The sequence below is a fragment of the Magallana gigas genome, chromosome 1, assembly GCF_963853765.1.
Source record: "Magallana gigas chromosome 1, xbMagGiga1.1, whole genome shotgun sequence".
In the NCBI taxonomy this organism is placed as follows: Eukaryota; Metazoa; Mollusca; class Bivalvia; order Ostreida; family Ostreidae; genus Magallana; species Magallana gigas.
In genome coordinates, this window is record NC_088853.1 from 22,287,525 (window position 1) to 22,302,913 (window position 15,389).

General features: G+C 33.6%; 2 protein-coding genes across 2 annotated transcripts; both read left to right on the forward strand.

Moving 5' to 3' along the window:
• Positions 1-4,158: 4,158 nt before the first annotated feature.
• LOC105317622 (uncharacterized) lies at positions 4,159-6,291 on the forward strand (the record flags this gene model as incomplete). The annotated part of the gene is made up of 3 exons (XM_066085549.1): positions 4,159-4,795; positions 5,056-5,151; positions 5,771-6,291. Coding segments are annotated over 3 exons (810 nt in total), but the record flags the coding sequence as incomplete, so codon positions are not given.
• Positions 6,292-10,496: 4,205 nt separating this feature from the next.
• Positions 10,497-12,958, forward strand: LOC117687853 (uncharacterized). Its single transcript, XM_066085555.1, has 4 exons — positions 10,497-11,073; positions 11,219-11,791; positions 12,040-12,135; positions 12,743-12,958. Exons 1-4 carry the CDS (start codon positions 10,497-10,499, stop codon positions 12,817-12,819), a joined length of 1,323 nt encoding a protein of 440 aa, XP_065941627.1. The 3' UTR covers positions 12,820-12,958.
• Positions 12,959-15,389: the final 2,431 nt, after the last annotated feature.

The following is a 15,389-nucleotide window of genomic DNA, read 5'->3' on the forward strand; positions in this document are numbered from 1 at the left end:
TTTACATACTTGTCAGTGTCCTTTAAATATAGGCCTGATATATCTTTACAGCTATATATATATATATATATATATATGGATAATTATGCAAATGTCATAATTTCCTAAAGAAGAGATTACTTCCTCAAGTTTTGATAAAGTGGGTTTTATTATCCATGTCATTTTAGTCTTATTGCCGCCGAATTTACAGAAACCCCTTATGTTCACCGGTTACAGTTTATTCTATTACCCCAACGAAGGAGCCCTTATGCAAGTACATATATATGCAATACTGAAATCTGATTGGTTAAGACGCCGTTGATAATCCGTTCTATTACCCCCAGCGTTCGCAACGCACTTAGCAACAGGTAACACAACGAATTGCTACATGAGCGTAAATTATGCGCATATAGTTCGCCATAGAATTCACTTCATTACTTTATAAAAGCAAAAAAGTGTTCTTTAAATTTAAGACATCCAGTAAAATAAAATAAATTGTGCCTGTTTATATGTTTAGATGGGTAAGAGTTGAAATTGACTCCCTGAGAAAACCAATGTCAACCGGCGGTACAGAACAGGCACTATTTATACAATACCTGTGACAGGTGCGTGGTTTGATTTCAAAATTCATTATAAATCGAAAATTCATCTACTTTAGATGAACATGCATAAGAGTCGGAAGCGAACGGGCGGGCTAGACCCCCCCCCCCCTCCTCCCCCATGTAAAGTTATACATAACCATAACCAAAGACCGTTCGGTTTTTGTTTTTTGGGGGGTTTTTTGGTCGAGATTTTTAACAAGACTAGAATCCCCCCATACTTTCAATTTTTTTTCCGACGCCACTGATATGTATCAACAACACAGTGTGCTTTGGAATATTAGAAAATAGCGGGAATTATTTTTATAAACAATTTTTGAAGAAAGAAAAAATAAAACTGAATGTTTAAAATCAGTCATCAATTTGAACTTCTTCTTTTTTTGAGTGAAAACACGATTGACACAAAAGAGTTCTGTAATTTAAAAATTTTGTCATTTAATCTTTTTCTTATTCATATTTTGTCTACGTTAAAAGTTTTAGAAATAAAGTTTTCTTGCTTGATAGGCTAATAATATTCACTTTTAATGAAAAGAAAGCAAACAATATGTTCAATGTATATTGTTCCGTCATCTGTTATCTCACAAACTTTGACCATGAAGCAATGTTATGGTTCTCACTGTTCAAACGTGAATCAGGCTGATACAAATTACTATTAGTCATTTTGACGATATATTCATAGATACATAGATAATGAAGCAAGTAGATAGCACTTTGTTACAAAAATAAATGTTGACATTTAACCTAATATTTAACAAAATGCTTTAAATCATAACTGACTAATAAAATTATATGGTACTAGATAACTTTCAGGGTTATTTTCGCCCCGTGTAATTTTTGCCCCGTGTAATTTTCGCCTTTCTACACTTGCCAACAGTTTCCCCCAGTCTTGAATTCGCCCAGCTATTGGTGTTAAAAAAAATAGAATAGGACACATTGGAATTCGCGTACTCGTAAAATCGCTCAGTGACAACGAGGGCAAAAGGAACGGAAAATAAAACGTGGGCGAATATTTCCCTGTATACAGTTATACATTCATAAGTACATGAAAGACATATGTTTTGCCTAGGACTAGAATGTCTCGAAGTCATTGAATGAATCGCGTCACGTGACTGCCTTAAATTTCTTTACACGGCGGGCGTCAAAATTTATACGGCAACATGGCGGACGTAACGTTATTTGAGCTGATTTTTTACACAAACGTTCAAACATACCTTTCATTCTTAAGCCCCAAAATATTTAGAGTGACCCCCTTTGCCCGTGACGTAAAAAAACGATCTTATATATACAACTGCATCCAGGTTTGCACAGAAATGTGTAGTGTTGGTAGAGTCTATAGAAGGCTCGGCTCCGCCTTGCCTTCTATGGACTTTACTGACCCCACAAATTTCTGTAAACAGTCAGTAACAGACCTGATAAGTAATAATGTTGTGTTATCACAATATCAGTGTGGTTTGGCACTATTTTTTTTGAAGTAAGGGCTGGGCCACGAGTCATCATTCATAGGAATGTTATTTGTAAAACTATACCACAAAGCTTTGCCAAAGATGGCAATTTTGCAATTTTAAAATAAAATCATTCAAATCCAACGAAATCCCAGATACGCTATATTAAATATCAAACCAACGAATATACACAAACATTTAAATAACTCTCAACCGAACGATCCGCTCCAGTATTGGATCTCATCACCTGACTGTGTCGAGTGTCTAAAAATAGACTGTAAACAAAACTATGTCAATATCACGAGTTGGTGACCGAAATCCCGGCGTCTAAGATCAATAGAACCGAACCAATTGTGACGTAACGGATCTTGTGACTCCGGTTCTTTGAATAAAACACCTGTGTTTTTGCTGTATGTCTGTCTGTCAGTATCGGATATTAGCCAGGTAAGTAAGATTTGCTGTATAGCTGGACTTCTTTTGTATTCGTGGGTATATCTGTACATGTATGTAAACACACAAGTTCAATTATTGGGTCACTGTTTGAAACTTGTATATTAGGGTTGTGTTTAATTTTATTTTGCAATTCTTGTTCATTAATTGAAAAATTAATCAACTGATGTTACATTCATTCATTTGTTTTTTTATATTAAACTTTTTCTAACAACTTTTATTGCTCCTATATCTATTACATTCAAATGTTAATACATGTTATTATAAGACAAAATTGAATATAACTTCAGACTTAATGAGTGGTGAAGGAATGAGCGGTCAGGCATTTTAATTGTTCACGCTTATAAATTATATATATTTTTTTATATTTCGAAGAGAATGAATTGTTCTGTTATCAGTTCTGTAGAAGTACAAATCATTTATAATTTTAAATTTCGGTAAGTCTTTTATCATGTTTCAAAATGTGGAATATTTCAATATATTTTTCGTAAGTAAATATATGTGTTAGCATTATTTTAATTATTAAGCAGAAAAATGTATTATAATATAGTTTGTATAACGAGGTAACAAAATCATTCGGGTATTTGGCAATATTATAAGGGTTATGTGTTAAAAATGTGAAGCAATGATATTTCATTTATTCCAAAAGTAAACATTTTCATTTATAAGGACATGTGCACTTATGAGTCCAAGTAAAAAGTGAAAAAAATGAAAATTCAAATTAAGCATTATTTTATTTTTATAAATATTCAAACTAAAAGAATCAACAAGTTTTAGCGCTGAATTTAGTGTATAAAAATAGCACGAAGCTTTAAAACATAGTACGAGTCAGCCGACATTTGTGATTCTATAAAGTAAATCGAGGACAGGTATTCATTTCAAAGTAACTGTTTACTGTCAGACTAATCGTGTACAAACTTGTGGAAAAGACAAAAGACGCATTATACATTTAGAAAACTCCTGTGAAAAAAAGTTTGCACAACATTAGGCAGGTACCCAGCATATAAAAAAACCGTATAAAAAATTCGATGCAGCTTTTACGTGCGTGACCCATGTTTGAACCCACTTATGGAATAAATTATTTCAAATAGTAACGTGGGTTATACCTACATAAAAATTGCACTGAAAAGGGGCTCGTTCTCTACAGCTTAAGTGCACTTGCTTTTTCATATGAAATAAGAGTCAACATGCATGTAAACTCTCTCTCTCTCTCTCTCTCTCTCTCTCTCTCTCTCTCTCTCTCTCTCTCTCTCTCATTAAAACGCGTTTTAATCATAGCATTCAAAGTTTGTATGTCTGCATTTTAATAGAATGTCTACTGAAAAAGAAACACTACAACGGCGTAGCCAGCCGGTACCAGGGGGACAAGAAGCCCCACCAGCCCAGCCCCCATCGGAATTCACACCCAACCCACAGGGCGCTAATCCAAACGGGCACCTGCCGCCACCATTACACGGGGCTGACCTTCCATCACAACCACAGAACCTACCACAAGGTGGCTATCAACAACAGCCACAATATATATACCCACAAGTACCACAATACGTTTTGCCCCAGAACCCTTCGTTGTCACAGCAACCACCTACGGGATACATTCGTTACAATCTTAACCATCCAGTTATGTTTTGTTCGATTTTTTTTGTCAATTAAGTAACGCGATAACAGCGTTAAAATCCTTCTTTTTCTATTCAGGTCTTCATCATTTCTACTTGAATAACATTGGCCTTGGAGTTCTATATTTTTTTACTTTCGGACTCCTCGGTGTTGGTTGGTTAATTGATGCCTGTCTGATGCCATACCATGTTAAGAAAGCCAACTCAAACATTCCAGATTCAATTGAGAAAAGCGCAGCCGCAACTTGCATCCTAGCTGTTTCTCCTGCGGGACTTCTCGGGGCTCATCATTACTATTTAAATAGAACCGGGTTCGGGCTTCTGTATACTTTCACTTTTGGTATTTTCGGTATTGGTTACATTGTTGATTGGTTTCGTTTCCCAATCTTACTCGAGCGCTATAACAAAAGTAAAGAAATTGGTCACACTTCTTACAAAAACCTTGATGACGCCTATCTCCTCTGGTTTCCACTCGGACTCCTCGGGTTTCATCATTTCTACCTAAACAGACCTGTTTGGGGGCTTCTGTACATGTTTACCTTCGGTTTGCTCGGCATTGGGTGGCTGATTGATTTATGCCGGATGTGTAAGTTGGTTGTTAATTGTAACAAAGATATTGTTGAACGAGTGCATCTTACCCGGAATAATCGGAGTGTAGCTAATCCCAACTATATTCCAGGACAGTATTATGGCAACATGCCGACATCAACAGGTAAGAAAATAAATGTGCATGTTACAAATCGTAATTTTCATCCAATCCACGAAAAGTGATGCTCACAAATATTGACGAAACCACAGTATAAACCCTTTCATAAACATATATAAAACCCATTTTCAGTTTATACATTTATTGCCGTGTTTAAATGCTACGAACTAGTCTATGTTATCCAAAATATTTCTTCAAGAATGAAAAGATTTCTTTTTGTATTCTATGTTTTACATATTTTAATGGCTTCCTTATCTTAAATCAAGTTGGAGGCCACGTGCCGGTCAGCTACGGTCAGTTTGGTCCTTGTCCACCGGGATATTCCAACCCAAATCCGGGGATATATCCAACACAACAAAACGGTGAGTTGACAAAAACAATAGGTAAATGAAAACAAAATCACTGTTAACAAACATTTTAAGAAAATTGCGAGCATCAAAATGAAGTCGTCGCTAATAGACATTGGCTTTAAGTATCTGAAATTTACTTAATCGGGAAGATTAAGTGAAATTATCAAAATTAAAAAAAATATGTTGATTGTGTCTTTAAGACAAAGTGTCATGCATGATTTAGGTTCATCCTAATTAGGTACTTATGTATGAAGTTATTTTCAAGGTTATGTAAAACTGAAAAGGTACAAAAACTAATTCTTGCAGTCAATATTTAGCAAAACCTTTATCTATTTGAGCTGATATTCTACCAATACATACTCATGTAAGAGTATCTTTTTCAGTTTATAAGTAAATCTTTCAACAGTGGATAAAAAGGCGAATACATGTTAATGTACATATGATTACCGCTAAACTAAGAACGTTTATAGTCCTATATTTCATTCAATTATCTCAACACATCATATTTTTCTTTAAATCTTCTTAAAAGAGAACAGAAACAAAGGGAAAACACTCTCACTTTGATTGATATATTTTTGAACAGCACATTCAAATATCACATTTAAATATGTTATATTGTCCTTTTTAACAGGATATGGTGCAGTTCATGGAATGAATGACCAACCCCCTCCATACGAGGCCGCGTCCATTCCTACCAAAGGTCACTAGTTCAAAGGTCAAGGTCGCGATATAATGGCCTTTATGCAATCGACGTCACTAGCGTCCAAAGTTTGTTTTGGAATTTGTTACAGGTGTATTTGATATTTCTAGGATAAAGAAAGTGTCTGAACTTTCTAGTGTGGGAACTTTGTATAATGCATACATCAGCTTTTCTAGCTATATCCGATGTTGAAACTCATTTTATCATCATTTAAAATTATGATTGACGGACCTGTTGTATTATAGCATGGCTTGTTCAAATTGCTACAAATATGTCTGAGCTAGAAGATAAATATAGCATAGACTTACTTTAAAAAGAAACCTGTTTTAGAATAAATTGATGTTTTAAAATAGTTTTAATGCATGTTTTTTAAGTACAATAACGATTATATAGCCTATCTGTATGTTACATGTACATTTCGGTTGATAATAAAATTGGTTTGTTGTGTTTAATTTACATACTTGTCAGTGTCCTTTAAATATAGGCCTGATATATCTTTACAGCTATATATATATATATATATATATATGGATAATTATGCAAATGTCATAATTTCCTAAAGAAGAGATTACTTCCTCAAGTTTTGATAAAGTGGGTTTTATTATCCATGTCATTTTAGTCTTATTGCCGCCGAATTTACAGAAACCCCTTATGTTCACCGGTTACAGTTTATTCTATTACCCCAACGAAGGAGCCCTTATGCAAGTACATATATATGCAATACTGAAATCTGATTGGTTAAGACGCCGTTGATAATCCGTTCTATTACCCCCAGCGTTCGCAACGCACTTAGCAACAGGTAACACAACGAATTGCTACATGAGCGTAAATTATGCGCATATAGTTCGCCATAGAATTCACTTCATTACTTTATAAAAGCAAAAAAGTGTTCTTTAAATTTAAGACATCCAGTAAAATAAAATAAATTGTGCCTGTTTATATGTTTAGATGGGTAAGAGTTGAAATTGACTCCCTGAGAAAACCAATGTCAACCGGCGGTACAGAACAGGCACTATTTATACAATACCTGTGACAGGTGCGTGGTTTGATTTCAAAATTCATTATAAATCGAAAATTCATCTACTTTAGATGAACATGCATAAGAGTCGGAAGCGAACGGGCGGGCTAGACCCCCCCCCCCTCCTCCCCCATGTAAAGTTATACATAACCATAACCAAAGACCGTTCGGTTTTTGTTTTTTGGGGGGTTTTTTGGTCGAGATTTTTAACAAGACTAGAATCCCCCCATACTTTCAATTTTTTTTCCGACGCCACTGATATGTATCAACAACACAGTGTGCTTTGGAATATTAGAAAATAGCGGGAATTATTTTTATAAACAATTTTTGAAGAAAGAAAAAATAAAACTGAATGTTTAAAATCAGTCATCAATTTGAACTTCTTCTTTTTTTGAGTGAAAACACGATTGACACAAAAGAGTTCTGTAATTTAAAAATTTTGTCATTTAATCTTTTTCTTATTCATATTTTGTCTACGTTAAAAGTTTTAGAAATAAAGTTTTCTTGCTTGATAGGCTAATAATATTCACTTTTAATGAAAAGAAAGCAAACAATATGTTCAATGTATATTGTTCCGTCATCTGTTATCTCACAAACTTTGACCATGAAGCAATGTTATGGTTCTCACTGTTCAAACGTGAATCAGGCTGATACAAATTACTATTAGTCATTTTGACGATATATTCATAGATACATAGATAATGAAGCAAGTAGATAGCACTTTGTTACAAAAATAAATGTTGACATTTAACCTAATATTTAACAAAATGCTTTAAATCATAACTGACTAATAAAATTATATGGTACTAGATAACTTTCAGGGTTATTTTCGCCCCGTGTAATTTTTGCCCCGTGTAATTTTCGCCTTTCTACACTTGCCAACAGTTTCCCCCAGTCTTGAATTCGCCCAGCTATTGGTGTTAAAAAAAATAGAATAGGACACATTGGAATTCGCGTACTCGTAAAATCGCTCAGTGACAACGAGGGCAAAAGGAACGGAAAATAAAACGTGGGCGAATATTTCCCTGTATACAGTTATACATTCATAAGTACATGAAAGACATATGTTTTGCCTAGGACTAGAATGTCTCGAAGTCATTGAATGAATCGCGTCACGTGACTGCCTTAAATTTCTTTACACGGCGGGCGTCAAAATTTATACGGCAACATGGCGGACGTAACGTTATTTGAGCTGATTTTTTACACAAACGTTCAAACATACCTTTCATTCTTAAGCCCCAAAATATTTAGAGTGACCCCCTTTGCCCGTGACGTAAAAAAACGATCTTATATATACAACTGCATCCAGGTTTGCACAGAAATGTGTAGTGTTGGTAGAGTCTATAGAAGGCTCGGCTCCGCCTTGCCTTCTATGGACTTTACTGACCCCACAAATTTCTGTAAACAGTCAGTAACAGACCTGATAAGTAATAATGTTGTGTTATCACAATATCAGTGTGGTTTGGCACTATTTTTTTTGAAGTAAGGGCTGGGCCACGAGTCATCATTCATAGGAATGTTATTTGTAAAACTATACCACAAAGCTTTGCCAAAGATGGCAATTTTGCAGCTGCATAAGATGCTGCTTCGTGAAAAATAAAAGCGGCTATAAAATCTCCAAAAAAAAAATAAAAACGTATATTTTCTAGCATATTTGATTTTTTTTTAAAAATGCATAACCATATTGGCGCTGTAATAATTATCCAACATAGTGTTTTGTCATAAACTTTTTAAAAGAGATGTAGCTTACTAATGTTGTGCATTAATACACTTCGAACAAATAAAACAACACTTTCATATGAAAGAAAAATATTAGAATATCAAATGTAGCAAAGCAAATAGGTATATTTAATATTGGGTTTAAGTTAATCAAGAAGAAAAAGACGAGTAGAAGGAAAAAGAAAAACACATATTTATTATATTTATATGTTGATAGAAAAACCAAATAATTGATCTTTTTATCACGAAAATGGAAATGGAGACAACCCCTGTATATGCAGCATATACATTATCCAAAAAAAAATGAGGAAAGATAATAGAAGAAGGGATAGTAAAATGGTTTGCATTAAACATTTCTTCACTATATTACATAACTAGATAAACTAACGAACGCACGTACATGTAATCAATAAATTAAAAAATGTAGCATTAATTGATAATTATGAAGTTTTTTTATTTTAATTTAAAGGATACTCGTTTACTTAAAAAAGGTGTTAATCAAAAAATGCGAACAGTATACCATTCACATCAGTATATAAACAAATACATGATAAAATAATAAATTTTAAATTAAGATATTCATTTTTCTTTTTTGATATTTAATTATGTCATCCTATAAATAGCATTTATAATCGTTTCCATCATTTGTTAATTTAAAAAAGTAATTCTTTGATATTTTATTTTGCATTGATACATGTACCTTTCATAGAATGATTTTGCTTTTTTAAACGTTCATACAACAATTTAAAATAAGTATATGTAGGCATGTAGTTTAGTAGTACCTAAAAAATGGGCAAAATTTTTCTTTGTATTTGAATTCATTAAAACTTATAATTGTAAGAGTTGTCTATGTGTACCTATCGTTATGCCAATTGATAAGGCAAGATAAATGTAACCGATAAAAACTGAGTCATAAATTTTGACAATGATATACAGTCTATTTGAATGCACCGTATTGTAACGGTAAAACACACATGCATATGTCGCTACTGAACTGAAATAAATTATGTTAATATGCTTCTTGTGTACTAAATAGTGTAATACACGTTCAATCTTATTTTTATTCAGAAATACATGTATATAACACTCTTTAACAATATCTGATTAACCCGGATCAGGACAAACAGTTATAAATTATAACAAGCGAACAAATTCTAAAAAATGTTCCCCTTTGTACGTTTTTGTTTTTGAAATATCTATCATCAACAAATGTTCAATCCTGATTTATACTTTATTAGACATATATGCTATTTTCCATGTGCACACCCTCGCAGAGTGGAGTGACAAAGTTGACATATATCATGGGTGTTTTGAACTATTTTGGGTTTTAGCATGGTACATGCAACATATTTCATGAATTAAGGAAATATTGTTTTAGTATTTTATGAGGGATAAATATGCTGAGGACAAAGTGGCATTTTTGTTTCAGCGAAGGTACTGCGTTTCCAATAAACTAATTTCAATAATTGTTTCTAAATAAAATTCAACTGCTTTGCCTTTTATATAATAATTGTTATGTAGGTTATGTGTAATGATTTTTACAAAAATTAGCGTATTCTTAATGAAAAAAATTCAATATCTTTGTTTTTAATGGTGGAACATCTGAATTTCTTGTTTAAAAATTCCGTATCAATTAAATTCTTGAAAAAAAAGAGTTCATAGTTGGAGAAATAAAAGTTATGCAGTCAATTATTTTCTTATGGATTTAATATTTCGTCTCGTAAAATATTTAATTTTAGGAAGATATCTCATCCATAAGGTGAACCATGATAAAAACAAAAGTGGTAAACACAATCTCAAAGCAAATAAGTTTGTTGAAAAAACCGTAAATAGGAGTTGCAAATATGCCATCTTTGCAATAAGATACTTATCTAGCTCAATTTTGATGATTGGTATTTTTGGCATCTATATCTTCTTAGAATGAGCACCGAACTAGAAACTCAACAACAACACACCCAGCCGGGGCCTGATAGTCAACAAGCCACAACAGACCAGTTCCCGCCAGGCTTACCAGTCAATCCGCAAGGTGCTTATCCGAACGGGCACCTGTCGCCGCCATTACATGGGGCTCACCTTCCGGCACAATATGGCTACCAGCAACAGCAACCGCAATATGGATACCCACAATACGTCTCGCCGACGAATTCGCCAGACTCCAAAAAACTTATGAGGGAATACGAGGGGAACAGCCACAATCACGCGGCTATGTGTCCAGAGCCGACGTCACGAATACGTGTTTCTCTCATTGAGGCTTACTTATTGATGATTGTCCTGGGCATTTTTGGAGCGCACCATTTTTACCTTAAGCGCCCACGATGGGGACTCCTCTACCTTTTCACTTTTGGCTTGCTCGGCGCTGGATGGCTCATTGACATATTTAGACTTCCGGTCTTGGTTGCCCGATTTAATAACGAAGCTTCTCACCCAGATCCAAGCCTTGCCAAGAAAAAGCGTTTGGATGATGTTTATGTGTTGTGGTTTCCAGGTGGTCTTATAGGTAGGTTACATTATACTGTAACGGTGGAAAGCAGTACATGAATTATGAAATATTTAACTATAGTTGATAGAATATTAAAACTACACATAAAACTAATACATTTACTCTGGTAAAGCTCCTTATCTTTCAATTTATTTTTCACCAGGGCTTCATCATTTCTACCTGAATAACACCAGGCTCGGAATTTTCTATCTCTGCTCATTCGGAATTTTCGGTATTGGTTGGTTAATTGATGCCTTTATAATGCCATACCATGTAAAAATCGCCAACTCTGATAGCCAGGATTCCACTGAAAAAAGATTTACAACGACCTGCATCCTAGCTATTTCTCCTACGGGACTCTTCGGAGCTCATCATTACTATTTGAACCGATTTGGTTTTGGGCTTCTCTATACTTTCACTTTCGGGATTTTTGGCGTAGGATACATCGTGGATTGGTTTCGTTTTCCAGTTTTACTAAAGCGCTCTAACAAAGGCAGGACAATGCTCCACAGTACCCACAAACACCTCGATGACGCTTACCTTCTCTGGTTTCCACTCGGATTCCTCGGGTTTCATCATTTCTACTTAAACAGGCGTGGCTGGGGACTACTGTACATGTATACTTTCGGTTTCCTTGGCATTGGGTGGCTCGTCGATCTTTGCCGGATGCGGACGTTGGTAGAAAATTGTAATAGAGACATTGACGAACGAGTGCATCTTACCGGAAATAATATAGGTATACCTAACCCGAGCTTTAACATTGGGCAGTATTACGGTAACTTGCCAATAAGGACAGAAAAACATGCTTGTAAATAAATTCTATCTAAATTACATGTCATTTAAAATTATGTATTGGAATAAAAAGCTAAAATACGCTATAGAATCGGTAAGATAAGTTCAAAGGGGGGTTTAGAGGTGGGCTTTTGTTTTCTTAATCAACAGTATTTAGCCTCATCGACCTAATTATTTTTCGTTTATTGTCAGTCGGGGGTCACGTGCCGCTCAACTACGGACAGACGGGTCCCTCTCCACCGGGATACTCCAACCCACATCCGGGTATTTATCAAACACAGCAGAACGGTGAGTTTGAATTACAAATTGACAACAGGGTACCAGAAACAGATTATAATTTTGTTTCACTGAATCAGATCATTGAAGTTAATATCAAAAAGATATTCAAACCCAAGAACAACGTAGAGAATTTAAGTAAGGTACATGTGGGAAGTCTGTTAATTTCACCTAGATATACACGGCGGATTTAAAATCTTTTTTTAAAAAGGCATTTACCGAAATTTTACCTCGGCAAACACAAATATATATATATATATATATATATATATATATATATATATATATATATATATATATATATATATATATATATATATATATATATATATATATATATATATATAGCAGAACCCCCCTCCCCGGCTCTTGGAATTTTCATTTAGCTACATGTATATAGGTCTGTGCATGTACAGGTACTGATAATGCACATAATAGTAAAATTGAGATGGTAATTAGTGATCATCTCATTTGCGTTATCACGAATTAACACCGCCATATAAGTACTTGGTTTTAATGAACGCGTTTTATTTAGCTTCTACAATGTAAATCAATTTTCATCTTTAAACGTACATATCTTCTCTACGTGGTAACTTAAATACCTTTGATTTTTTAACAGGATATGGTTCTGTTCCTGGAATGAATGACCAACCCCCTCCATACGAGGCCGCGTCAGTTCCTACCAAAGGTCACTAGTTCAAAGGTTAAGGTCATGGTGATTTGATCGTTATACATCCAAACGTTACAGTTGTCAGTGATATATTTAAAGTACAAGTTATTTATAAATTATGAAAGTAACTGTTATCTTATCCGTATGTTATTGTTGTTAACCAAATGTTTTATTACACTGTTTTATGCATTATTATTTAAAGCACGCAATTGAAGCTGAATAATAAAAAGTTTAACTCGTGCGTTTTGTACGTGAAACTTTCAAGACTATATTTAAAATTACTGACAAGAAAAACATAAAAGGTCCACTAGATTTAGGAAGTGTATATTATAATTGTTCGTATTCTGTCAATTTACACCATTGTCTTTAGTTTTTACCTATTAAGATTTCACTTGATGTAAACAAAATTAAATTAAGCTTGGTTTTTATTTTGATACGAAGATACGAAACTTTTGGTTTGTTAAAACTTTGAAGGTTAAAATAGCTACTGATAATTCATAAGTAAAATACAATTACGCGGGGGTGTTAAGGAAGCATATGGAATCTGAGTTACATGTAATTCCGTGAAATCACAAATCTTAATTATTATGTACATATTCAAATATATAAGCAACGAAACGTAGATCAAAAACAAATAAAGAATACTGAAGACAATTTTTTTCCAGAAATTAGTTTGTATTACGTAGATTTACACATTGATGACGTCATGACTAAAAGTTGAATGTCGTGTGAATTTGATCGGAAAGCATTGTAAACATATTCAAAATATAACTAATCTAAGAACTCTAATAAAGTATTGTGGTGTGATTTCTTGAGAATTGAACATAAGAATACTGGAGGAGATGTTAGTTTAATCAATCATTCGCTAAAAGGTATGTAAATTTGCTTTTATTTCTCGGCCAGGCTTTCCTCTGTCGTTGTTTACGATATAAAAATCCAACTAGAACAACACTACCCCGTATATATTGAACTTGAAATTTTATACGTATCGTTAGTTTGATCAATGCTTAAATTGAAAAGTGCTGCTAGAATCACAGGTTGTGTGTTGTTTTGATGCATTTTGCCGTTTTTCGTGCAAACTATATAAAAGTTGGGAAGGTTTTACGAGAACTGGATTAATAACTTTTTAATGAGGAAAAACATAGGATTCTAGCAGCGGTTTTGATTAAACTGAGATGTTTTGCTTTCAATTGGTATAATTATTTTATTTTTTAAACCGCGGGGTAGTGTTGTTCTATCTCATTTTATGTTAAGGAATATACGTAAGCTATTTATAGTTGTCACGTGATAATGCAGCGATGTGGCAGTAATGTTCTACCCGATTTTATTGCACTGACATCTATTTTAAAGGATAATACTAAGTTTTTGATCTTATTCAAAATAATTATTTAATTTCACGATTTTGAATATAACAGTCAAAATAAGACGCTAAATTGTCCATATGCTTCCTTAACACCCCCGCGTATCTGAAAATTGTGTTCTAGTATCCTTCATGCTAGCTGCTGATCTGTAGCCCTACGGTTGTACCGTAGAGCTATAGTATATTGTAAACTCGGTTTAATATATTTAACTATCATATGGGCCGAACTTAAAAAGAAAAGTTCAATGCTTACGAATTCAATCGCGTTTTTTTTATTTGATTAGTTATACAACAAAACGATATATTTCTGTATGGTATTTATTTTTGAATGATCCCTCTGGGAAGTTATAATCACGTGATGCAATTCTGAATCATTTTTGCAAAGATAGCTTTGAAATCGATTTCAACAAGAAATATGAAAAATGCAAAACCTTTTACATACCTCTAGCACTACCATCCTATATCAACTTACTTGTAATGTTTGCGTTCATACCCCTATAAACACTATGATTTTTGCTAAACATTTTTATACTTTAAATATCAAAACTCAAAAATGGACAGTAGACTTACCAAGTTAAATTTTTTATTATAATAAGTAGTATTCTTTGACAAATATGACTTTACATGATCCATGATACGCAAGAAGCATAATGGATAATTATAAAGAATTAATTATCATCCACGGCAGAAACCTCTTGAATTACACTTAATTATGAACAGTGTGATATTCTAAAAAAAAAATAAGCAGTTCAAATTTCAGATTTACCATCTGGAATTTTTTTCATATTGTTCAAGTGACAGGATAAGGATAAAGAGCTAATTACAAAGAGGGAATTTGGGTCATTTTAAATAGTTCAGGTTTGATTTGCTTCAGGGCCAAACAAAACCAGTCCTGATGAAATTTGTTACTGCGGTATTTATAATCAGAATTATCATATTAAAATCGGTAATGAAAATTCTACGTGCATTTAATATCATAAAAAGATTATATCCTCATTTGTTGAGTAGAATTTGTCGTAACTTACATCGACAATTCTTATGTTTCTGAGATTATTTAGCCAAAGTGCTTGATTTCTGACCCTTCATTTATCATTAGTTATTGGGTTGATACCCAAACCTTTGAACTACTTTATATGCAGGCAAATTCTTCGTCAGAGGCCATAAGGCAATATTACTCTAAAAAAATTTAGCCAAATATTTTGCAAATGGAAAAAATTAATATCCTCAAACTAATTT